The sequence below is a fragment of the Bufo gargarizans genome, chromosome 4 (assembly GCF_014858855.1).
Source record: "Bufo gargarizans isolate SCDJY-AF-19 chromosome 4, ASM1485885v1, whole genome shotgun sequence".
Lineage (NCBI taxonomy): Eukaryota > Metazoa > Chordata > Amphibia > Anura > Bufonidae > Bufo > Bufo gargarizans.
Genome location: NC_058083.1, coordinates 190719360 through 190747114, shown reverse-complemented (window position 1 = coordinate 190747114; position 27755 = coordinate 190719360). Strand labels below are relative to the sequence as shown.

The following is a 27755-nucleotide window of genomic DNA, read 5'->3' as shown; positions in this document are numbered from 1 at the left end:
GCAACCCTATTAAACCAGGTACTATATACTGCCTGAGAGGGTCGATTCTGATGGTTAAAAAAAAAAAAATCGGTTGTGGCATTCCTGAGAAAAATACTCTCTCTTTATGCAAATTAAAGATTTCAGTGCACCAAGGGTGTGGCCAGGAGCTGAGGTGCACTTAAGGGCTAGGCCCTGCCCCTCGGTGCGTTGAATCCCTCATTGTCATAAACAATATATACATGTATTTTTGTTGTGGGAGCTCTGCAGCAGATTTTTACAAGGCAGGTATTTTTTTAATCACCAGAATCAAGCTGCCCTATTGGTATCCCTGGCTGAATGGGGTTGATCCTGCCGAGAGGTTCCCTTGGTATATGGTTGACAATTAAAAAAACAATAAATAGAAATAAGATTCTAGAAACAAAAGTACACTGACAATCCGGTTGGCTATTATTAAGAACGCCAATGTTTTTATTGATATATTTATTTTTAATAAAAGGACATCTAGTATAAATTATATAGCTTGAGATTTTTCTGAGGTTGACAAAAAGTTTCAACATGTTCAACTGGCTAATTATTCTACATACAAGAGCAAGAAAATTCTTATCATTCCATCTGAAGGGATAGTGAACATGATAAGTAAGTAAGGGCACTTTAGAACTTGGAATAGTGTCACTTAGTGCGCTTTTACATGGACACCGCTGACTGGGGCTCATTTAGCCTCATATACATAAACAATCATCAGCACTGTATACATTCAAATGACCATTAGATGGGTTTTCCGGCATTTTTGAACGTTTTGATAGGTCATTAGTATCTGATCAGTGAGGGTCCGACGCCCAGGACCCCTGCCCATCAGCTGTTTGAGAAGGCACTGGCGCTCGCAATAGGGCCATAGCCTTCTCTCTGCTCACCAAGCACAGCGCCATACATTGTGTAAGTGGCTGTGCTTGGTATCACAGATCAGCCCATTCACTTCAATGGAGCTGAACTACACCTAGGAAATGTAACCGATAACTGGGGCATCACTGGCCTAAACAAAACTGCGAGAAGGCCGTGGCACTACTGCAAGAGCCGATGCAATCTCAAACAGCTGATTGGCTGGGGTTCCGATCAGATACTGAGGACCTACCTGGATGATAGGTCAAGAGTTTTAAAATCCTAGAAAACCCTTTTAATGTGACTGATCACGTACCTACAGATCCATTATTGTCGGTAGCATATCCAACTTTGCACAGGGCAATGTGCTGCCAAAAGATGAGGATTTTTAGTGTTGTGTAAAAGATGCGATCACCAACAAACTAATATTTGTCAGGTGACCGCTGGCCTGTTCATGTATGGACATTCGTTCCTGATCATCAGCCCTTGGAAAAGACAGCTTAGTTTTAAACTGAATAGCTCTATGTCAAAGAGGAGATATTTTTGTGCTTTCACTAATGGCTGCTCCTTTCGCAGTTTCACGTTCGTCTCATACTTTGCATAGACAGCTTTAGCTTTATAATGTACATTCACAGCTTACCAAGTAATAATTCATTAAAATTCTACAATAAAAGATTTGTACATTCAGTTTTATGTTAGCGTTTTCTTTGATTTACCTTCCAGGTGGACATTATGAATCAACTGAAGAGTATCTATATACCCTTAGATGAATGCTCAATAAAAGATAAGAAGACAAATGTCATACCAGTAGTACCTAAAAGAATAGAGGTTCCAGCTTGTATTTCACTTGATACCTGAACACTTTTTGCTTCAGTAAGTTTCAATAGTCTCTCTTCATTACATGTAAATGCGGTCAGCAATGGCAGCCGGTAGGTGAGACATAATCTGAAGCTTTATCCAGAGGTAGGTGTCCATTGGATTGTATCGTGTGTATGGGTATTTAGAACGTAGAGCATCTGTTATTACATTAATAACAGGAGACATGTCCTTCACACCAGAACTGACAAAGGATTTCATGCTGGCAACCTGATGAGAAAAGTGAACTTTTCCATAGTCGTTACGTAAAGTTTCTGAAGCTTGTTCCCACATTTCTTGTCCTCGTCTTTCCACTCCCTCTTTGGTAAATATGCCAGTAGCAGCCACAAAGTTTCCAGGCTCAATGGTAATGACTTTCACCCCCCACCTGTACATCTCTTGTCTTAGGCAGTCTGAAAAGGCTTCTACTCCATATTTGGAGACACAGTAGCTGGATCGAGATGGACTACCCATTCTTCCAAGTAGGCTGGCCATGCATACGACTCGCCCTAAAAGGTGATAGAAAAATGAAAACCTATGGACTCTTAACCACTTTTAGTTTCTGCCTGACAAGACAACTACACAGTTATATTAAATGCTTCCTGGTTGGAGGCAGTAGGTGATGGGTCTAGTGTCCAACTAGGAGACTGCTATAGCCATCAATCAAGGGTAGAGGTGATGAGTTTGGGGGATATTTACGGTATAGTGTCCAGGACACTTCACAGTTAGAGAACATCCAGTGGGACAAGCAGGTGTTATCTGAAAGTTTTTTTTTTATAATATAGTGTACAAATATCCAAGGCACTTGTTGCGATGTACTACATTTTTTTTCCAGAAGAGTAAACATACTCCTCTTACCATTTTTGAGGAGTATTCTTAGTCGAGGATTACGAAAGTTGCAGCAATTCAAATAAATAATACAGTATGTACGTCTATATAATGTTAAGGGCTTGTTCACATCTGCGTTGGAGACTTGGTTCGGGGCCTCTGTTGCAGAATCTGTTGCAGGACTTTTTTGTCTGGTAAAAAGACAGGAATCCGAACAGAAACTGAAGGAGCTCCGTTTGGGTTAATTCTGTACAGAATCGGGGCACTTCTATTATATTTGCTGTTCTGCTCATCTAACAGAGCAGAACTACAGAAATAAATAGCAGAGGTGTGAACGTTCCCTAAGGGGTTGGTATTTATGCAGGGGAGCCATTACTAGTCTAGATAATATATCTCCCCTCAGTAAAGCCCCCTTCAACATACAGTACCATGTAAATAACATCTCTGCCCTACTGTCTGCTTCTCCAACATACAGTCCCATGTAAATAACATCATTCCACTCCCTCCAGCATAGAGTTAATAAGCCCCTGAGAGGGGTCTGGAGTTAAAGCAGAGCAGGCAATTATAGCGAAGTGATAAAGTACAGAGAAGATACACTATATTGGACTGTACTTTATCACTTGTCTACAATATCCTGCTGTGGTGCCATGTTGGAAACTGGAGGATGGGGAGCTCAGGCATTTGGTCACGGCTTTAGTGCCTGTTACTTATTTTACTCTGTAGGTTATCTTTTGTGTGTATATATATATATATATATATTTTTTTTTTATCATAGTCTAGTAAACTTTTATACACCCAAGTCGTATTAAATGGGTTGTCCGGAAATTGAGAAACGATTACTTAAATAATACATTATAAATAAATTCCCCAAAACTTTTCATTAGTTATAATGGCTCATTTTGTGCAGGGAGCAATAATTAGGAAAAAATAATATGGCCGCCGTCCTATTAATACACAGAAAGCCTGTGCTAATCACACAGCAGGACAAGTTACTTCACAACACTGAGCTAAAGAGCTGCCTCATCCTCCTCTCAGCTCGTTCATGAGGAGTTTAAGTTCATGAGGAGACATGAAATACAAAGAGAAGGGTGGGATGTGGTTGATGAGCAGCACTTGTATGCAGTCTCCATTACCACAGCCCCATATTACCACAGTCTGTCCAGTCCGTCAACTCTGTACTTCATGTCTCCTCATGAACTCCATTCCTACAGAGATTCATCTAAAGTTTTCTTATCAGCTGTATTCAGGATCATAATCCCCGACAAGCAGAGCAGAGAGGAGGATGAGGCAGCTCTTTAGCTCAGTGTTGTGAAGTAACTTGTCCTCCTGTGTGATTAGGACAGGTTCTGTGTGTACTAATAAGAGGGTGTCCATTTTATTTCTCATAAGGATTGTTCCATAGAGAAAATGATCCATTATAACTAATGAAAAGGTATTTGGGAATTTAGAATAAAGTAATTTTTAAGTATTTTCATTTTCATTCCTGGAGAACCCCTTTAAGTCTATTTTTTCCCCTTAACTCAAAATTCACAATGCTGTTGCGAAGACCTGTAGCCATGACGTATGACAGCGTCATAAAAGCCATTGCAGGTCATTTGCTCCATATTTATAAAATGGTTCAAGACAAAGGGCTTGTAACTTGTAAGACTCAGCCACATTCTGTACAAAGCCCAATCAAAAGTCAGAATTTTAACTGATAAAGTCTCCAGACTCAAAATTTTAATTTTTTTATTGGCTCAAAATGTTAAAAGTGTTTGGGGTCATTTATCAAACTGGTATAACGTAAAACTGGCTTAGTTGTGCATAGCAACCAATCAGATTCAACCTTTCATTTTCTAAAAGGAGCTGTCAAAAATTAAAGGTGGAATCTGATTGGTTGCTATGGGCAACTAAGTCAATTCTACTTTACACAATTTTGATAAATGACCCCAGTTATGTTTAAAATTTGGCACGGCTTCTGCACCAGTGGTCACCATTTTCTGTTGTCATTGCATGACAATGACATCTTGTCCAGCGGCACATGACCATTGCAAAAAAGTGTGTAACCTGTTTTGGTGGTTATAGACACAGAATAAAGGGAAACAGGTTTTTAAAATTACCTATGGCTACATAGTACACTGTACACATCTATAGTTCGTTTAAAGCTGTTCAAAAAGGGGTTTCAGTATCTCATTTTTAGACATGGACACAAAAACTGCACCAGAAAATGTCACATGGCCAAATGCACATTGTCAGCTTTATGGAGCACTTTAAGTATAATTCATGATTTCAATCTTACAAAGGCTGGCTTAAAGTTCAGTCGTGGTTCTATTTTGGGAGACAGATGTGAAGAAAGCACGCTCTTTATAAGGAAATGTCTTACACCCACCGCCTTTTGACTTCCAGCAGTGATTAAACTATGCTTTCATTTGACTGGTGAGAGAATAAGTTATGGGTGAATGTATGACACACTTCTTTTCACGGTTTCTAAGACAAAATAGGTCAATTTCATAAAATGGCTCACCGTGATACTAAAAAGGAAGTTCTAAATATATCACTAATATAAACAGTGGAACTGTCACATACAGCCGTCATCATGTTCAAGAACCACCTATGTATAAAATACAACTTAACAATACAGCACATTTATAAAAAAAAAAAAAAATTAGTATTTTGCTGTTAACTTTCTTTAATAAAAATGCCTCAAAATCTGCTTAATGCATGTCAAATCTATGCATCTAAAGGCATCCGTCAGCAGATTTGTACCTATGAAACTGGCTGACCTGTTACATGTGCGCTTGGCAGATGAAGACATCTGTGTTGGTCCCATGTTCATATGTGCCCACATTATATTTTAATATATGCAAATGAACCTCTTGGAGCAACGGGTGCGTGGCCATTACACCTAGAGGCTCTGCTCTCTTTGCAACTGCTGCACCCTCTCCACTTTGAGAACGTCATCATGCCCGGCCCCGTCTATCAAAGTGGAGAGGGAGCGCCTCTAGGTGTAGCGGCAATGCCTTCATTGCTCCTAGAGGCTCATTTCTATACATACAGCTGCCAAGTGCACATGGAACAGGTCAGACAGTTTCATAGGTACAAATTTGCTGACAGATGCCATTTAAAGCACAAAACGTGTCCCTCAGTTCATAAATTTGACACAAGTTTGTCACAAATTAAACTACAACTCAGAATTGAAAGCTGAACTTAAAGTTAACATTCAAACTTTGTGATATATCTTATCAGAGAAAACACCCCTTTATCCACTTAGACTCTTTTCCTCCTTCCCAACTGAAATTATCTAATAAATCCGTCTTGAGAGGCTGAGACAGCTTACTTAACTCCTTCACGCATTATCACGTACATGTATGACATAATGCGCGAGGGGATGTATGGAGCGGACTTCTGCAGCGGGCCCATGTATCATACAGCTGGCACCTGCCCGCACTGACAGGGAGTGGCGATTGCATTGCCCATATCATTTAACCCCCCAGGTGCCGCAATCAACGCTGATCACAACACCTGAGAGTGAAGGCAGAGGGATGCAGCTCCCTCTGCCTTCCGATTGGAGTTCCCTTGCGGGGCTCCGATCGGTTGCCATGGCAGCCTGGACGCTGCTGAAGCGATCCAGGCCTGTCATGGCAATCACCATACTGAGCTAGGCAGGAGGCATAGCTTAGAATGAAAAGAGTAAAAATACTATTCACCCTAATAGTGATCCAATTAGGGTGAATAGGAAAAGGGAACAAAAGATCCCATGTAGTAGCACCCAAAAAAAAACAAAAAAAAAAACAAAAAAAAAAACAAAACACACCAATATAGTAAAATCACACCCCTTTCCCAATTTTACATATAAAAATATATAAACAATAAAAAAAAATAAACATATTAGGTATCACCGTGTTCGAAAATGTCTGAGCTACCAAAATATAAAAAAAATGATTCCTGCACAGTAAATGCCATAACGGAAAAAAAAATACATGCGATTTGCTATTTTTTTGCCATCTTGTCTCTCCAAAAATATTGACGTATTTACCACAAAAATGGTACCAATAAAAAAAAGACTGTTTGTTACGCAAAAAACAAGCCCTCATACAGGTCTGTAGACCGAAATATAAAAAAAGTTCTGGCTGTCAGAATATGGCAATGCAAAGAAGAAAAAAAAAAAAAAACCTATACAAGTTTGGTATCGCCGCATTCTTATTGAGCCGCAGAATAAGGGCATTTTTAGGTCAGGGCATTTTTTTTTCAATTTTGCCAAACAAAGAATTTTTTACCCCCATTTTTAATACAAGCACTGGTAAATTAAATGGTGGCATTAAAAAAATGCATCTTGTCCTGCAAAAAATAAGCCCTCATATAGCTATGTGAATGGAAAAATTACAGTTACCGGATAATCCGTTTTCTATGAGCCTAAGACAGCACCCGACTAATTCCCTTCCCAAATAAAAATAAATAAAAATCATAATATTAGGATGTGTCTTAGTTCTTGGAAAAGGACTGGAGGTAGAGGGGGTGGTCCCTTTTTTAAAGCGGTTTCTGGTTCCTGTTTCCTGTCCTGAGGACAAGAAGGCGGTCTCTCCATGGGTGTAGTCATAGGCTCAAAGAACACCGATTACCGGTAAGTGTAATCTCATTTTTTCCCCTTCACCTATGACAGCACCCATGGAGATTTAAGCGAGATTAATCTAGGGTGGGACAACAGCCTGGAGTACCTTTCGGCCAAAACCCAGGCCTTCATTAAAAGGCAGCTGAAGCCTACAGTGCTTGAAAAAAGTATGCGGGGAACTCCAGGTGGCAGCCCTACAAATCTGCTTTATAGAAGCTGAGGCCCTCTCTGCCCAAGAAGTAGAGACTGATCTAGTAGAGTGAGCCCCGAACCCTACCCTGATGGCGGAACAGCTCTCTTGGAGGAGTATGCTAAGTAAATAGCTTGTCTGATCCATCTAGCGATTGTCTGGGAAGATGCAGCAGAGCCCTTCTTTCTACCCCTAAAAAAAAAAAAAAAAGCAACAGACGGGAGAAGGACCTCCAGGGCTGCGTGACCTGCAGATATTGAATTAAACATCTCCTCACTTATAAACAAAGGAACTCTGATTTCTTTCTAATTTTTTGGAGAAGCACAGAAAGAGGGTAGAACTATCTCCTGGGAATGGTGAAAAGAGGAAGATACCTTTGGTAAAAAAGAAGGATCAGGAGTAATAACCTCTCGATCCTCCAAGATTTTTAAGTAAGGCTGGTCAATGGAAAGAGCAGCAATCTCACTAACTCTCCTAGAAGAGGTAATAGCTAGGAGAAAGGCCAGCTTTAAGGAGAGCATTTAGGGAAAATGCTACCTATCGCCTCAAACAGATCTGAAATCAATGCTGAAAGAACTACGTTTAAATCCCAGGGAGGGATCCTAACCTTAGAAACTGCAGTAAGTAACCTCTTAACCCAGGGATGACCCTGCCAATTTAGATTCAAATAAGGCACTTAAGGCCAAAATCTGCACCTTTAAAGTGCTAGGTCTAAGTTTTTTCCTCCAACCTTCCTGTAAAAATTCTAACACAAGTTGAATATCTGGAGCCTCTAGAACTGGTCTATTGGCAAATCTGAAAAAAAGCCCTCCAAAATCTTACATCTCAGAAGTGAACTTATTATGACTCGCCAACAGAGTAGTGATAGCCTCATCAGAGACCCCCTTCTCTTTAAAATTTCCCACTCTATATCCAGGCAGTCAGGTGAAGACTCTCCACTTCTAGCTCAGGGTCCAATCCTTCACCCAGAAGTCCCCGGAATACTGGAAGAACCCAGGGGGCCGTTGGCCAGAAGGGGGCTATCACTATGACTCTAGAACAATCTTTCTTGATCTTCTTGAGGACTCTTGGCAACAGTTTTAGAGGGGAAAGGCCTAAAGAAGACCAGCTAAAGTCCTGGCAGCCATGGTAAAGTGTAGTAGGGAGCGGGGGAACAGTATACTTACCGTCCGTGCGGCTCCCGGGGCGCTCCAGAGTGACGTCAGGGCGCCCCACGCGCATGGATGACGTGATCGCATGGACACGTCATTCATGCGCATGGGGCGCTCTGACGTCATTCTGGAGCACCCCGGGAGCCGCACGGACGGTAAGTATACTGCTCCCCCGCTCCCCACTACTACTATGGCAACCAGGACTTTAATAGCGTCCTGGCTGCCATAGTAACACTGAACGCATTTTGAAGACGGATCCGTCTTCAAATGCTTTCAGTTCACTTGCGTTTTTCCGGATCCGGCGTGTAATTCCGGCAAATTGAGTACACGACGGATCCGGACAACGCAAGTGTGAAAGAGGCCTTAGCAATAACAGCCTGAATGTTCTTATACACATCAAATATCTTTTTTCTCTTAGGGCCCAGACCTTCAAACATAGACTCCTGAACAGACTGTAGCGGCTTCTGGTCATCTAAACCCATAGTAGCTCTTACTCCTTTTACTAGGGAATTAATGTTCTCTGCATGAAAAGCGGCTTCGTCATCAGAGGAGTCATTTGATGAAAGCCATTCTCCCTCTTCTTCCAATCCAGAAAGCGCATCACTGTCACTAGAGGGGGGATTAGATGCAGCTGCAGAGGTACTAGGGCGGCTTCTTAGTAGACCGCTAACCGACTCCTTAACCTCCTCCTGGATCATCTGCTTGATGCTGCCCATCAGAGATGGAGCTTCCTCCTCCATTAACTTGCTCACACATGCTTGGCAAAGGGGCTTTGCCCAAGCAGAGGGTAGCTTCTTTTTACATACAGCACAACCCTTGTCTTTAGATCTGGAGACCTTTCTAGACTCCTTAGACACCTAGACATAAAATATGACCCCTATGAGTAAACAGCAACATGCACATAGGGGGAATCACCCCTCTTACCCCACCGTGGTACCGGCATATCATTGGGTTGTATTATCCCTCCCTGGGATTCAGTGGCTTCTGCGTGCTGAGACTGCTCCATGTTCAATCACAGAATCTTTCCAATAGAGGAACTGCACGCTTCTTCACCCAGCAAGGCAGTGAGCTGGCTGGGCTTTTCTCTACTGGGCGCGCAAATCCAGCTTTACCCCACTTCTGGCTTACAGCGCTGCTTTACTCCACTGTCACCCCAGAAGTACGTGACTGCACAGACTCCGGCGTCCCGGCGCACGCACCTCCACCTTCGGGTGAGGGGCTGACATGCGGACACGGCCGCAGAGGTCCGCAGATGTCCCGGAAGGAAAAATAAAAAAACCTGGGAGAGGAGCGGGGAGGAGAGAGAAAGAGGCCCAGACTCAGCAGCGGCTCCTAAAAGAAACTTATGCTGCAAGGGTAAAGCCCTCCATACTTTATAACACAGACGAGGGCGCCCGCAGCTCTATGCAATCCTTGGCTGTTTCCAAATTTCCTCCCGTCCTCTTTGGGCAGATAACAAAACTGGAAGTAGAGGGGGCGAGTCCCTCTTTTAAAGCGGTTTCTGGTTCCTGTTTCCTGTCTTGAGGAGGAGGAGGCGGTCTCTACATGGGTGCAGTCATAGGCGAACGGGGAAAATAAAAAATAAAGTTATGGTTATTGAAACTTGGGGAGGAAAAATCCAAAATGCAAAAATGAAAATAGGCCTCACCTTTAAGGGGTTATCCAAGAATCTGACAATGATAGCCTATCCTCAAGATAGGTTATCAATATCAGATTGGCAGGGGTCTGACTCCTGGCACCCCTGCCAATCATCCAGAGCTCCGTTGAGTGCTGTGGTCTCTTCACAGCTTACTAAGCACAGAACCGTACATTGTATAACAGCTGTGCTTGGTTTTGCAGTTCAGCCCCATTGACTTGAATAGGACTGAGCTGCACCTAGGCCATGTGACCGATTACAGTGACGTCACTAGCCTAGGAAGAGGTCTAGGTGCTCACAGAGTGCTGCCGTCTCTTTGAACAGCAGATTGCTGTAGGTCCCGGAGGTTACATGTTGCCCATAGAAATAGAGATGGGAGGAGGAATTTCATTTTTTTGTTTCTTTTATTCTCTTGTGCTATTGATGTATGCAAAGTTTGTTGAAAGTGAAAGAAATGGCTGTCTCACAGTACATTTACATATATATGCAAAGTATATGCAAATCTACTGTGAGCCAGCCATTTCTTTCAGTTTTGCATATCTAATCACTATTTGGTAGTTAGTGGGCCGTGCGCCAGTTCGGTATACTGGTGAGCATCCTCAATATCTGTTATTTATTGTAAAGTTTGTTGAAAGTTTAGTGACCTTTTCAATATTACCAGTTTTGGTTCTGTTTCCATTGGTGACAATCTGCTTGAACTTACCTTTACCTTGACGTACTAATGGTAAGAATGATTTTGTGACTCTTATTGTTCCCCACAAGTTGACGTCTGCTATTTTTTTATAGGTGTCTAAGCTTGTGAATTCTACTTCTCCAAATGTAGAGATACCAGCATTATTCACCAGACCCCACAAACCTGCAAAGGAATTGAAACATAAAGCTGAGAACGAACAGTATGGTTACCTTTCCATACAAGAAACAGTACATAGCACCCGATAGCTATCGTTACTTCAATCCATATCTGATTTGCCCTTTTCATTGAACTCATTACAATGTTAACAGTCAGAGTAATTGACCAATGTTGAATACCAATGGAGGTATAAGTATACGAGTCTGAATGATGTTCTGGTGATGAAAAATACATAGAGATTGTGAGGATGGATAGAACAAGAATTGTACAAAACCCATTACACTAGACCAGAGAAAAAAATGCCCCCCTTATAGTGCTGCTAGTAGAAAAAAGTGCCCCCAGTAATAGTAATGCCACCTTATGCAGGCCAGTAGTAAAAATGTCCCATAATAGTATTAATTGCCCCTTATGTGTGCCAGTACAAAATACATCTCATTATAGTGCCCCAAATGATGCCCTCTTATAGTGCCTCCAGTAGAAAGAAAGATGACACCTTAGGCTACTGTCACACTAACGTTTTCAATTGCGCTATTGAGATCCATCATAGGATCTCAATAGCAGAAGAAAACGCTTCAGTTTTGTCCCCATTCATTGTCAATAGAGACAAAACTGAACTTAAATGGAATGCACCAAAACGCATCCTGGTCTGTTTGGTGGCGTCCGCATCGCGGACAGAATAACGCTGCTAGCAGCGCTTTCCTGTTTGCGATGTGGTGCGAGCAAGACAGATCCGTCCGGACTCGCAATGCAAGTCAACGGGGACGAATTTGTTTTCTCTGACACAATAGAAAACGGATCCGTCCCTCATTGACTTTCAATGGTGCTCATGACGGATCCGTCATGGCTATAGAAGACATAATACAATCGATCCGTTTATGTCAGATGCATGCGGTTGTATTATCAGAACGGAAGCGTTTTTGCTGATCCATGATGGATCCGCAAAAAACTCTAGTGTGAAAGTAGCCATAGGCTACTTTCACATCTGCGTTTTTGCTGGATCAGTAAAAAATGCTTCCGTCATGATAATACAACCCTCTGCATCCGTTATGAACGAATCCAGTTGTATTATCTCTAAAATGGCCAAGATGGATCAGTCTCTAAAACCACTGTAAGTCAATGGGGGACGGATCAGTTTTCTTTTGTGTCAGAGAAAACGGATCCGTCCCCATTGACTTACATTGTTAGTCATGATGGATCCATCTCCCAGGACGCACTCAGAAATGCTGCTTCCAGCGCTTCTGTGTGCGTTATGGGAACGCAATGAAACGGAACGGAATGCATTCTGATGCACTCCATTCCCTTCAGTTCAGTTTTGTCCCTATTGACAATGAATGGTGACAAAACTGAAGAGTCTTTCCCCACTATGATGGAAAGCGCAGGTGTGAAAGTAGCCTTATAGTGACCCTATAGAAGCCAAACAGCATGCTGCAGAATATATACGACAAATAAAAATACTTTCCACCATGCTGCTGTCTGCCATGCGGCACAGGACACAGGCCTCCGGATCTGCTTGCCACCGCCTGGCGGAGCAGAGACATCGCTCCTGTGCTCCGCCGCAACGTTCAACTGTGTCACCGTCCTGAGGACGGTGGTACAGCTGAATATTTAGGGGCCCTGGCAACCAGCAATAAGTCCCGTGTACCCCCTCACCCTGCAGTGCATACCCCTTAGGCACGCATACTACAGGTTAAGAAACACTGCTTTAAAGAAAAACCATCTGTGTTTGAAGTTTGATCTTTGGAAAGTTACTGGATAGGTCATCAATATCAGATCGGCAGGAGTCCAACTCTTGGCATCCCCGCCGATCAGCTGTTTGAAGAGACTACAGCTCTCGTACAAGCGCTGACTTCTCTTCACGGTTTACCTTTTCGCCGTCACATCTACAGTGGCGAGAAGGTGTAAATGCAACTACGGCGCCCAGGTAACTACAATGGGATGGCTCCTTTCTGTTTAAATGAATAGCTGATGACTCTTTTAAAGTGGCTCTAAATTGAAGTTCCCATAAATTCTTCTTTAAGCATTAGGGCATCACAATGATCACTGTAAAAGATAGAGGGTCTTACTGCATGGATTATTTTCTTTAGGTCACCCTGACTTGCTTATACAGAACTTATCTAATACATTTTAGGCATTATTCACAAGGCTGTATTACAGCTCCATTTTGAAGGAAGCCATACTCAGTCTGCCACAGTAATGCATGTGAACTCATTGTACCTCCATATGCCTCCAGTTTCATACAGAGGCAAAGGAGGTTTTTGCTGTAGCATGTGGCATGCTCCAAACCATTACATCTTGGCAACACCTGAAGGAGCATGATACTGTACTGTCCCCATCTGCTACCGCTTCATGAAGCCTTAATAACATAAACTCGTGTGAAAGAATGCAATGATTGACCCTACTGTCCTTCAGTTGAAGAATGTAATACTGTACCTTTATCAGGCTCTTTCAGGTTTTTCTTCACAGTCTCAACAGCTTGTGCAACTTCTTCCTCAATGCATACATTCAGCTGAAGCACTTTCATGCGATTACAATGAAAACTTTCCAGCTCCTGAGCACCTTCACCACCTGTGTCCTGGAAGCACACGTTAAAAAGGCCATCAGAAGTAAATTCTAATACAGTGATCCCCCAACTTGCGATGGTTTCAAGTCATGAGGGCCTCTCCTGCATATCGTAACTTGAATCTGTTTTTAACCTATGATGGTCCCAGGGGCGATACGGTCTATTGTGGACAGTTTACACAGCATTCTACCACCAGATCTAAGTGCCAGGCCGATACTGCATGCAGAACATGCAATTGGCCGGAAGCCCCATCCAATCAGCATGTGCCTTATATCAGAGCATGAACGTGCATGTCAGGCTTTAGACCGACAAAGAGCCTTTGAATGGCTGAATACTGATGTGTACAGTCGTGGCCAAAAGTTTTGAGAATTACATAAAATATTGGAAATTGGAAAAGTTGCTGCTTAAGATTTTATAATAGCAATTTGCATATACTCCAGAATGTTATGAAGAGTGATCAGATGAATTGCATAGTCCTTCTTTGCCATGAAAATTAACTTAATCCCAAAAAAAACTTTCCACTGCATTTCATTGCTGTCATTAAAGGACCTGCTTAGATCATTTCAGTAATCGTCTTGTTAACTCAGGTGAGAATGTTGAAGAGCACAAGGCTGGAGATCATTATGTCAGGCTGATTGGGTTAAAATGGCAGACTTGACCTGTTAAAAGGAGGGTGATGCTTGAAATAATTGTTCTTCCATTGTTAACCATGGTCACCTGCAAAGAAACGCGTGCAGCCATCATTGCGTTGCATAAAAATGGCTTCACAGGCAAGGATATTGTGGCTACTAAGATTGCACCTCAATCAACAATTTATAGGATCATCAAGAACTTCAAGGGAAGAGGTTCAATTCTTGTTAAGAAGGCTTCAGGGCGTCCAAGAAAGTCCAGCAAGCACCAAGATCGGCTCCTAAAGAGGATCCAGCTGCGGGATCCACCAGTGCAGAGCTTGCTCGGGAATGGCAGCAGGCAGGTGTGAGCGCATCTGCACGCACAGTGAGGCGAAGACTTTTGGAAGATGGCCTGGTGTCAAGAAGGGCAGCAAAGAAGCCACTTCTCTCCAAAAAAAACCATCAGGGACAGATTGATCTTCTGCTGAAAATATGGTGAACGGACTGCTGAGGACTGGGGCAAAGTCATATTCTCCGATGAAGCCTCTTTCCGATTGTTTGGGGAATCAGGAAAAAGGCTTGTCCGAAGAAGAAAAGGTGAGCGCTACCATCAGTCCTGTGTTATGCCAACAGTAAAGCATCCTGAGACCAGTCATGTGTGGGGTTGTCGATAAAAGCCTTTGAAAATGTATGAAGTGCGTGTAATTATATTTCACTACATCACAGAAACAACTGAAACAAAGATCTAAAAGCAGTTTAGCAGCAAACTTTGTGAAAATATTTGTGTCATTCTCAAAACTTTTGGCCACGACTGTACAGTAGACAGCCTGTGGAATTGAGCAATACAGCGAGAATAATCCATTGGTGTCAGCTCAGATATTACCAAAACTGGGATTACAATGTGCGTCTGAGCTGTAATCCTCTCATACCTCCAGCCAACAACTCTCAGAGCCAAAGCCTCAACTCTAATACACAAAAGTGAGTTTAGATCATTGTGAACAAGGGCAGACTTGGAACTGAAAGTGGCCCTGGAAAAAACTAAATAAAACTAAATGTGGCCCCATGTTGTAGGCGGGCCCAAATTGACAAAAGGTGGGACAACATAAGTAATCAGGGCCAGCAACACCTTAGTGCAGCACAAAATACCACCCAAGCAAAACCAAATACCACAGTGCAGCACAAAATACTACTCCAGGAAAACAAAATATTACAGTGTGGAGCATAAAATACTTCCCCAGCAGAATCAAATACCACAGTACAGCACAATATAATGCCACTCCCGATGCAGTATTCAACTGTCACAGTCCTGAGGACGGCCATACAGTTGAAATCAGGAGGGACACAGTGATTACCAACCAGGTGCATATGTACTTGATGCTCCTGGCATTAATTAATAATGAGAGCATCAGGTCATTACATAACTAGTCAACGGCAATGAGGAGGGCTCAGGTAGACAACAAACCAACCTCCTGGAATATATGGAATAAACAGAACCCTTATGGTGACCTTCTTTTCAGCTTAAGATCCGTCAATTTCAGGGCTTCTCTTCTGCCATGCAAGATGGCCGCACTGCTTCTCAGACTACTAGATGCATGCGCATTTGTTAGTCCACGGCATTTCCTGCTGCCCTCAGATTCTAATAGCACGGCTGGATAAGCAGGAAATGTTCTGGACTACCAAATGCACAGGTGGCACAACTATGAGCACAGGAACCAGACAGGGGGCAGATTTTTACTAAACTTTACTTCATAAATGAAATCTATAACTTTTTGGATCACACAGTGACGCATTGTCCGTCTGTGCACATCTCCACAGACCACTGATACAGGTCTCCTCTCAGCTTCCAACTGCCACCCCTAATCGCTCTTAGCTGCTCTCCTGTAGCTCTGTTGTTTTGTTTCACAATTTCTCACCTCCATTCAGCCAGCCAGGAACCCAGCGAATGGAAGAGGAAAAACAACTCTGCAGGGGTCTGGACCATTCCCCAGTTCAATCAAAATTTATCAGGCATATTGGAGCTGGCAGTTCATAAGGAATTATGAATCGCCGGGCCATCACAGGCACAAACCGGACACATATTTGTGTCCCTGTGCCCACGATGAACAGGCTTGTGGTCATAGTCTGGTGGTGGGATTCCAGGGAGGGGAGAAATTGTAAACAAAGGTGGCCTGCAAGAAGTTCTCTGCCATATGGCTGGGCTTTGAAGCAGGGTCCTCCTGTGGAGTTCACTACCTCTGCTATCTTGCAGCTGATGGCTGGTGTGGGAACATGACAGTAAATATTAATCCATATTCCTCACAAGCACCTATTTGAATTTGGTCAGTATTCAGGGACGACACGTGGGCCCTTGTTTTCTTTTCGTTGGTACTTTAACCACTTTCCGTCCGCCCATAGGATATAAACGTCCTATGGGTGGATCTCTATTTCTGAATTGACGTTTTTGAACGTCCGTTCAGAAACTGCAGCTGCACGCTAATCGTGCAGCTGCTGATCGGGTTGCCCGCTGTCAGTGACAGCAGGGCAACCCTTAGAGAAGGCAGGGACAGTGCCCAGGTGTCCCTGCCTTCTGGATCGCTGCATACACAGCGCTCACTGAGACCGGAGAGTGCAGGAGCTGTGTGAGGTCTTTCACAGACCTCGATCAGCCCTGCACTGAGACTGTACAGCGCTGTATTGTGCTGTACAGCCTCTCTGGGGGGTGTATTTTTCCTGTAACTGGGGCTACTATGTCAGCCCCAGTTACAGGAGAAATCAACAGTAAAAAAAAAAAAAGAAAAAGTGAAGTAAATGTCCCCCAGAGGTCTTGTATGACCTTATGGGGGACGAAAAGTGTAAAATAAAAAAATAAATAAAGGGTTGAAAAAATAAAATTAAAAAAGTTTCACATGTAAAAAAAAAAAGTCCCCAAGTAAGGAATAAAACAAAATGTTAAAAATAGAAAAAATAAAATAGACATATTTGGTATTGCCACGTCCGTAAAAACCAGCTCTATAAAAATATCACATGACCTAACCCCTCGGGTGAACAGCGTAAAAACAAATAATATATATATGTCAAAACAAGCAATTTTTGTCATCTTACATCACAAAAGGTGCAACACCAAGTGATCAAAAACGCGCATGTCCCACAAAATGAGCCCCTACATAAGAAAATCTCTCAAAAAATAAAAAAAACTATAGCTCTCAGAACATGGACACATTAAAACATAATTTTTTTGTTTCAAAAATGCTATTATTGCGTAAAACTTTAATAAATGAGAAAAAGTATACTTATTAGGTATCACCACGTCCGTAACAATCTGCTCTATAAAAATGTCACTTGACTGAACCCCTCAGGTGAACGCTGTAAAAATAAATAAATAGAAACTAATGATCAAAAAATCATATGTACCCAAAAATAGTACTAATAAAACTGGCACATTATCCCCTAGTTTCCAAAATGGGGTCATTTCTTGGGAGTTTCTACTGTAAGGGTGCATCAGGGGGCTTCAAATGGGACATGGCATCTAAAAACCATGTGGAGTTCCTTTTCTTCTGCGCCCTGCCGTGTGCCCATACAGCAGTTTATGACCACATGTGGGGTGTTTCTGTAAACCGCAGAGTCTGGGTAATAAATATTGAGTTTTGTTTGGCTGTTAACCATCAATGTGTTAAAGAAAAAATTTGACAAAGTTTGTAAAATCGGTTTTGAATACCTTGAGGGGTGTAGTTTCTACAATGGGGTCATTTATGGGGGTATCCACTATGTAAGCCCCACAAAGTGACTTCAGACCTGAACTGGTCCTTAAAAAGTGGGTTTTGGCAATTTCCTTAAAAATTTGAAGAATTGCTTCTAAACTTCTAAGCCTTCTAACGTCCTAAAAAAATAAAATTACATTTCCAAAATGATGCCAACATAAAGTAGACATATGGGGAATGTTAAGTAATAAATATTTTATGAGGTATCACTTTCTGTTTTAAAAGCAGAGAAATTGAAATTTTGAAGATTGCGAATTTTTCTAATTTTTGGGTAAATTTGGGATTTTTTCATTAATAAAAGGTGAAATATTTTGACTCAAATTTATGACTATCATGAAGTACAATGTGTCACAAGAAAACAATCTCTGAATGACTTGGATAAATAAAGGCGTTCCAAAGTTATTACCACATAAAGTGAGATATGTCAGTTTTGCAAAATTAGGCCTGGTCAGGAAGGGGGAAAATGGCCCAGATGGGAAGTGGTTAAGGGTTTATGCACACGGCCGTAAGGGTTTTGTAGTCCGCAAATTGTGGATCAAGGAAACCGACCAAGTGCATGCTGCCATTTTTCCCGCCACACTCCTCTTGGAATGTCCTATCCTTGTCTGAAAAATGGACATGCCTAGGACATGTTCTAACTTTTTTGCAGGGCCGCAGTACGGAAGTGCGAATGCGGACATCACACAGTGCCACTGGAATGAATGGGTCCGCATGCGCTCAGCAAAAAATGCATATCAGATGCAGACAGAAACTACGGCTGCTTGCATGAGCCCTAACTGCCCTCAGTCTACTCATCTCTCTCTCTCTCTCTGTCTAGAATTTGCTTTCCTTGATGACTCTCCTCTCACAGCCCTCCTCCCTGCCAGCATCAAAACTCAGTCCCCTCTTTTCTAGCTCTTTCTACAATATCCGACACAGGCTGTCTGAGCATGCTCAGTACACTCCATCACATATAGTAATATAGTCATTCAACATAGAGAGACGCGGAACCTAAAACCAACCACATACCAAACATAGTAAACAGTGGAATATAGGTTATACAAGTAATAGGACAAGCTGCTACGTCTTATACAGACATGTTACCCCCTCTTACATGCATCAGGTAGTCTGAGAAGTAATGCGGCCATCTTCGATGACACAAAAGCCCAGGAACTGAAGGATCTTTACCTGAAAAGAAGGTCACCATCATTTTAAATTGACCCCTCCGTTTTGCTGTGATGCCCTTCTCTCTGTTCTTGAGCCTAATATGCTAATTACAAGCATCACTATAGAAAGGAGGAGACCTCTTCTCTTCTCAGGGGGGGATTCTTCTTCTCCCTGGCTGTGACGCTGTATAATCGCTGTGGACCACTTCAAAGCCAAGAAGAGGATGTGCTGTGAAGTTGTCCGCAGCGATTATACAGCGTCACAGCCGAGGAGAAGGAGACGCCCACTGACAAGAGCAGAGAGCTCCTCCTTCCTGTAGCGAAGCTTGTAATTAGCATATTCAGCTTGAGAACAGGGCAAGGGGCATGGCTAGCGCAACGGAGGGGTCAACGTTTTTTTTTTTTTTTTTTTTAAAGCACGATGGCATCTGTAAAGACAGGCTACAGTATACGGTATTGATTTTAGAAAATAAATCCGGTGACAAGTCTTCTTTAAATATGCTGAAAGAGATGAAACCATTGGTGCTTGCACAAATAGAACCACAGAGCATCACAGTGCTGTCACCATAAATCACCTTCTAGGACGTCACTTACCTTTAATAAACAGCCTGCAAATACCGTAAACCCCAACTTATGTAAATGTTTCGCCAAGGCCAATCCAAAACCTGAGTCACAGCCTGTGATCAGCACCACCTTTCCTTCAGTCTGGGAGACAGAAAGAGAAAATACCATCACCGTCAGCTACAAACAATAGTATAGAATCATACTATAGCAGGGAGTATGTAAAATGTAAAGCAATATCAACTGTAATAAACTGCATACAGTTACATATAAAGAAAGCAAAGCTATTAAATATTTTTTCTCCACTGTATTCACTGAAGAAAATAAACTGTCAGATGAAATGCAGAATCTAAAAATAAATTCCCCATTAAAAGTGCCCTGTCTGATCTAGGAAGAAATACAGTGGCATCTTAAAAAGATTAAAGGGAACCCGTCACCGGCATTTTATGTATAGAGCTGAGGACATGGGTTGTTAGATGGCCGCTAGCACATCCGCAATACCCAGTCCCCCGTAGCTCTGTGTGCTTTTATTGTGTAAAAAAACCGATTTGATACATATGCAAATTAACCTGAGATGAGTCCTGTATGTGAGGTAAGTCAGGGACAGGACTCCTCTCAGGTTAATTTGCATATGTATGAAATCAGTTTTTTTACACAATAAAAGCACACAGAACTATGGGGACAGGGTATTGCGGATGTACTAGCAGCCATCTAGCAACCCATGTCCTCAGCTCTGTACACAAAATCCCGATGACAGGTTCCCTTTAAAATAGACAAATGGCCGGAACCAGAATGGCATACACCCCGTAGCCTAAGAGAATTAAAGGGGTTGTCTAATCATGGACAATAGGGGCATATAGCTAGGATATGCCCCTATTTGTCTTATAGGTGCGGGTCCCACCGCTGGCACCCATACCTATATTGAGAATGGAGCCCCGCAAGTGAAGAAGGGTGCACTGCGCATGCGCAGCCGCCCTCCATTCATTTTCTATGGAGCTGGCAAAAATAGCCGAGCTCTGGCTTGGCAATTTCCATTGGCCCCGCATGAGCTCCCATTCACTCCTATGGGGAGCTGGCTTGGTGGTGGCCGGACCGGAGTCCTCCAGCCACTACCTTGCGAGGCTCTATTCTCTATATAGGTGTAGGTCCCAGCGGTGGGACCCGCACCTATAAAACAATGGGGGCATATCCTAGCGATATGCCCCTATCGTCTATGATGAGACAACCCCTTTAAGTAATGTCATAGCCAGACTCTATTTCTGATATTTAAGACTCTATACTGACAGGGAGTGTTCCACAGGATTGGCACAAAGCAAATGTGGTGCCAATATTCAAAAAGGGTCCAAAAACAGAGCCTGGAAACTATAGGCCAGTAAGTTTATCATCTGTCATGGGTAAACAGTTTGAAGGTTTTCTAAGCAAGTGTGGATGCGGTGTGATTTTCACACACGTTTGCTAGGAGACGATCGGGATGGGGACCTGATCTTTATTATTTTCCCTTATAACATGGTTATAAGGGAAAATAATAGCATTCTGAACACAGAATGCATAGTACAATAGGGCTGGAGGGGTTAAAAAAATAAAAAATAATTTAACTCACCTCAATCTACTTGTTCGCGCAGCCGGTATCTCTTCGGTGATGGATCATGTGACGGACCATGTGATGAGCGTAGTGACATCAAAAGGTCCTATTCCTCACAGAAGAAGACAGAAGAGATGCGGCTGCGCGAACAAGTGGATTAAGGCGAGTTAAAAAAATGTTAACCCTTCCAGCCCAATTGTACTATGCATTCTGTATTCAGAATGCTATTTTCCCTTATAACCATGTTATTAGGGGAAATAATACAAGCTACACAACCTTGAACCCAAAACCTGTGAAGAAGTTCGGGTCTGGGTACCACATTCAGTTTTTTATCACGCATGTGAAAAACGCATTGCGCCAACGCGATAAAAACTGAACAACGGAACGCAATTACAGTCAAAACTGACTGCAATTGCGTACCTACTCACGCAGGTTTGCCGCAACACATCCGGACCTTATCCGGACACGCTCGTGTGAAAGAGGCCTTAGAGTTATTCAGTTTAGAAAAAAGACGAGGGGAGATCTAATAACTATGTATAAATATATCAGGGGTCAGTACAGGGATCTCTCCCATCATCTATTTATCCCCAGGACTGTGACTGTGACGAGGGGACATCCTCTGCGTCTGGAGGAAATAAGGTTTGTACACAAACATAGAAGAGGACTCTTTACGGTAAGACCAGTGAGACTATGGAACTCTCTGCCTGAGGAGGTGGTGATGGTGAGTCCAATAAAAGAATTCAAGAGGGGCCTGGATGTATTTCTGGAGCGTAATAATATTACAGTATTACAGGCTATAGCTACTAGAGAGGGGTCGTTTATCCAGGGAGTTATTCTGATTGCCTGATTGGAGTCGGGAAGGAATTTTTTATTCCCCTAAAGTGGGGAAAATTGGCTTCCTCTGGATCAACTTGCAGGATAACAGGCCGAACAGGATGGGCAGATTTCTTTTTTTTCAGCCTTATAAACTATGTATTTAGATTTTTAAATTGCTCCAATGTCCATTCGAAAGTATATAAAATGAGCACTGAAAATGTTTAACAGCAAATAGCTGTGATAAGTGTGTGTTCACATCAGCGTAAAGCCTCATGCAGACGTCCGCGGAACACGGTCCATGAGTTACCGGACTGGCATTGCAGGAGTGCATGGCGCCATAGCAACCAATGACGTTGTGCGCTCCTGCAATGCCAGTCCGGTATCTCACGGACGCCTGCATGAGGCTTTAGAAATCCATCAGGCTGTTCTGGCAGAGGAGTTCATCGTATCGGCACAGTCGGATAATGCTTGGAAATGACGGATCCCCATTGACTATAATGTGATCTGGACGCTTTCTAGCATAAACGCCGGACAAATACTGCCGCATGCCGGGTTTCAGCCGGACAAATACCGCCACATGCCGGGTTTGTCCAGCTGACAACCGGTATTTATGCTGCAAGAGGCTAGGTTACTGGAATCAGACTGCCAGATCTCCTAACACTAGTGTGAACATGGCATCAGTGGTCTTGTTAGGCCCATGCCTCATACATGGCCCTGGTGTGTGTTGAGTTATACGATAACAGTCTTGGGCTGCTGACTAAGCGCTCAAGTGCAGTATTATTTTCAGCACTGTTAAAATTTGTTTTAGATAAGTAAATGAGTAACTTATCTGAACTTTCAGAACATGTTTTTTTGGTTCTGTAGCTTCAAAACAACTGGTAGAAAGTCCACTTTACATGTAAGAATAGTTGTCACAATTCGTAGGTTTCCCAGCAATCAATGATAAAGTTGTATTCATCATCAGTGGAAATCATTCATTTATTGCAAAGGGTGAAATCTGCATAAACAATTGACATGCTGCAGATGTAAAAAAAAAAAACTAAGAAAATATATATTTGTTAATTCGCCACCAACAAAATGAAATAAAAAGTGACCATAAAGGATTATGTATCCCAAAATAATAACCAATGAACACTACAGGGTGTCCTGCAAAAAAATCAAGCCCTCACGCAGCTCCGTAGAGAGAAAAATAAGTTGGGATGACATTTTTATTTTATTTTTTTGTAGTGCAAAGGCATTAAAACGTAAAAAATAACCACTATGTATTTGGTATCGCTGTAATCATAGTGACCCAGAGAATAAAAAAGTTATGTTATTTATGCAAAAATATAAATATATATATTTTTTTTAAATGAGCAGCGCAAAATTTATAACATAAAAACTCAGTGGCAATATTGCTTTTTTTTCCACAAAAGAGTTCATAAAAGGTAATCAGTAAGTTATGTGCATCATTAAAAACTACAACTTGTCCCTCAAAAAAAAGAGCCCTCATACAGCTACATGGACGGAAAAATAAAGTTATAGTTCTTGGAATTGGAGGATAAAAAAAATAAATAAAAAATTTCTTGGTCACTAAGGCCCAAAACAGGCTGGTCACTAAGGGGTTAAAATGAATTGCGCATAGTACTGTTGTATATATATATATATATATGGAAGGTAAGCTGATCCTAGACATGATATGGAAACCAGCAGCATTAGAAATGTATGAAACGATGCAGAAATAATGAGCCTGTGGCCCCTTAGGCCTCTTTCACACGAGTGATACGGACTGTGTCAGGATCTGCTCAAGAAAAGAAGAATAATATATATTATTATTATTATAATAATAATAGTTTTGCACGCAAGGTTGAACAGTTTTTTCTGCGTTTGCGTTAAGTGGTTTTCCACGTGGTGGATGGAATCAGTTTTGGATGCATTTTTCACAAGTGTGAAGAAAAACAGAAGCGTAACAAACTACATCTCCTATCACCCATCAGTGAAAAAAACATTACGTCCGGATGCCTTCAGTTTTTCACTCCATCCCTATTCACTTCTATGGGGCCAGAGCCGCACGAAAAATACACAATATAGAACGTGCTTTTGACACTGTAATACACGCAAATAAACAAAGTGTCCCGTCATAGACGCTATACAAAGCAAGTCTCAAGATATTTACTGCCGATACATTTTATGGCAAACAAATCAGGTCCAAATACAGCAGTCCAAACCCGATTTGCTCAACACTAAATACAATCTATGGGGGAAATGTATCAAACTGGTGTAAAGTAGAACTGGCTCTGTTTCCTATAGCAACCAATCAGATTCCACCTTTCATTTTCCACAGAAGCTGTGAGCAATGAAAGGTGGAATCTGATTGGTTGCTATGGGCAACTAAGCCAGTTCTAATTTACACCAGTTTGATAAATGACCGCATAGGATCCCTGGTGTCAAATTTAAACTTGGCAAACATTGGGACATACTAAAATGAGCACACCAACAAAACTGACGCTACAGCCTAACAACTTTTTGAGACTGCACTGAATTCTATAGCTTTTGTGGACTATGCTCACACCCATGGTCCTGGTCACCAGAGAGGCTGGCTCTTTTCTATAGAGTACGGCCACCGCTGCTGGATTGCAGGGTGGTCATAACAATGGAAATGCGCAGTGTATAATGTGATGGAAAAATGAATCCATCCAGCAAAGGAGGCAATATGGACAATCACAATACATTAGTAAGTGGCTTGTATGAACTTTCTCTACATAATAAATGCCATTTGCTGAAGTGAGACGACCCCTTTAACCAGGCTCTGGTTCATTAGAAAGACTCTGACGATGCATGTAAATCTGAACACTCATAATACAAAGCTGGAGAAAACTTAGAAAAGATGAACATATTCACATACTGCCATAGATCCCACTTCCAGCATCACCTAGACCAGGGATCAGCAACTTCCAGCATGCCAGCTGTGGGTGAAACTACAACTCCCAGCATGCACACTCACTTCACTGTTCTCATGTGAATGGAGCATGCTGGGACTTGTAGTTTCTCAACAGCTGGCGTTCTAGAGGTTGCTGACCCCTGACCTAGCCCATCACATACAGTTCTGACTACACAGGGGCTCCAGGAGAAGCTCCAGGCATTGCCCATGGATTCTGGAGCTACATGCAGAATATAACCTAAGCCCCCCCCCCCCTGCTACAGGAGACAATATGAATGGTGGTACTACTCACTGGTACAGTGCCCCTTGGTAAGGATGGCATGGCCACAAAAAGAATGAACATAAAATACACCAACACAATGGCATGTGAGGCATTATCACAGGGGAACCCCAAACACGTGAACAACAGCTTGATAGCCTCTGGGAGCAGCAGGCCCAGAACCAGGGTGAGCCCCAGAGAGAGCAGCACCAGCAGAGCTGTCCTCAGGCTGCAGGCTGGCAGTGCCATCACTCTTCTTCCTCTCACCCTGGAGCTGCTGCTGCCTGAGCCTATTATAGAGACGGGAGGAGCCGGGGATCGAGCAGATCACTTCCGAGGGAGAGAGCCGCCCCCTCCTCCTCATCCACTGTGCAAGTCAAGGGCAGGTTCAAGCTGCAGCCGGGACACGCTCAGGTTAGTGGAGACCTAACCGACATATATGGCTGTGTGTGCTAAGCCCCTGCACGTGGACTGAGCAGCTTGTCTCCCCTCTGAGCTCAAGTCCACGTTTATTTCTGCCTTTCCCATTCACAGTTGCAGTATTTACCACAGTCGTGCTCCAGACACGCAGCCTGAAGTGATTTACCGTCAGCTGCTTCACTATAAAACGCATATGGCTTGACGTATGGCAATTATTTTTACTTTTCATAGAACTGCTTTCATCAAAAAATTTTAAGAAAATCTATGTTAAAATAGTGCAATTTTTGTTCTCATGCTTCAGTATTTCGGTTTTGCAATGCACCACAGTGTGTGTTTGGTGGTAAGCAAACCATTGGTAGGGGCAATACTGCCCTATGTATAGCGCTCATGCAAGCAGCCATACTACCGCACCATTGTGCACAGAGCAGTAATACTGCTACCCAGGGGCGTAGCTAAAGGCTCACGGGCCCTGGTGAAAGAGTTCAGCTTGGGCCCCCATTCCCTTAGTGCTTATTGGCAAGGGGTAGAGGAGCACATATCCTTCCTGCTGCCAGAGGCAAACATTGAAAGGGCACCCCCTCATGCCAAATTCTTGACTTAACCCCTTCCCTCCAGCCAGAGGTGTAAATAGACCAGCATGCACTTTCTATAATGCCAGTGTCTTATGTGGCACAAGGGTTTTTGGGCCCCTCAGGCTCCTGGGCCCGGTAGCGACTGCTACCTCTGCACCCCCTATAGCTACGCCCCTGCTGCTACCATAGAGGTACATGTCATTTACTCACTGTACCTCCATATTCCTTCAGTTTTATACAGAAGTGTTTTGTGTGAGATTCTGTATGAAATCCAACAGAAAAACATTTGCCGCTGTATGTATGAAGGTATTCTCCCCTCCGTTCTAAGGTGCTGCCATACAGCGTCCATGTCTGTGTGCACGAACCCTTAGGCTACATTCACATGGAAAATGACCGTCACACGACTGTTTGAAGAACAGTGGTATCTATGGGGTTATTCACACTACCAGTTTTTTATCTCTTATTTTGACCATTTTTACAGACCAACAGCCCCCATACATTTGAAGGGGACAGTTGCCGTTTCTAAGAAAGGCATCCCTCCTGTTTAGTTTTAGGTACATTTTATTATGCAATGTACTTTAGCACACTGACATCTGGTGTGCGACACAAAAACACGTACAACTTGTCTGCAACTTGCAGTCCAGCTACTGTTTTGTGCCGAGTTCACACTCGGTTATTTCCATGAGTAAGGGCTCATTCAGATGACCGTATGAACGAGTCCGCATCCATTCCACAATTTTGCAGAAAGGGTGCGGACCCAGTCATTTCAATGGGTCTGCAAAAGATGCGGACAGCACACAGTTGTACTGTTCCGCAGCCCTGCAAAAAATCTAGAGCATGTCCTATTCTTGTCCGTGGACAAGAATTGGTATTTCTATAATGGGCCGCCTGTTCCGTTCCCCAGACTGCGGAACGCATACATGCAGCATCTGTGTTTCGCAGATCGCTAAACGCGGCACGGTCTTCTTGATGCGCCCTTATTGTGAGGTAAAAACACAGAACGGTGCAGATCTTTCCATTGTACTTGATCTCTAAGTAGCCTTCACTACTGGTTTTAGCTAATAATAACTGATTGCATAACTGAAGTGTAAACTCTGCCTTAGAACTGCATAGTTGTCAACTGTCCTAGTAAATTTGCGCTGTCCCAAGTAAAAAATGGGTGGGGCTAATGCAAGCCCTTCCAATAAGTGGTTGTTTCCATGAGGGTTTGAAGCATTCCTGGGGGGGCTTATGTGCCCCGATTTTACCTGCTGAAACATTGGTGAGCATGGAACTGTGGGGGTGATTTGGTGTAATTGATGTAAAGGAGAACGGACTTAGTTGCCCTTAGCAACCAGAATCCGCCTTTCATTTTTCAGAGCTCCTTTGGAAAATGAAAGGTGGAATCTGATTGGTTGCTGTGAGCAACTGAGCCACTTTTCCTTTACACCAAATTTGGTAAATCCCCCTCCTGTGTTTTTGGTGTTTGTCAGCCTATTATCACAGCTTTCCAGCAGGTGGATGTGGCTGCTTCAGCTCCAGTGACCCTTCCAGATTTACCTCAGCCCAAGGAGCTATTCAATAATTGAGCTGATAATAATAATAATAGACTGCAGCTGCCACAGGACCGGAGTCTA

At 42.8% G+C, this 27755-nt stretch overlaps 1 protein-coding gene across 1 annotated transcript; it reads right to left on the bottom strand.

The window, feature by feature from the left end:
* Positions 1–419: 419 nt before the first annotated feature.
* On the bottom strand, positions 420–25435 carry LOC122933819 (D-beta-hydroxybutyrate dehydrogenase, mitochondrial-like). The gene is made up of 5 exons (XM_044288864.1): positions 25181–25435; positions 19604–19714; positions 13387–13528; positions 10810–10962; positions 420–2222 (listed from the first exon to the last, which is right to left on the bottom strand). Exons 1-5 carry the CDS (start codon positions 25394–25396, stop codon positions 1756–1758), a joined length of 1089 nt encoding a protein of 362 aa, XP_044144799.1. The 5' UTR covers positions 25397–25435; the 3' UTR covers positions 420–1755.
* Positions 25436–27755: the final 2320 nt, after the last annotated feature.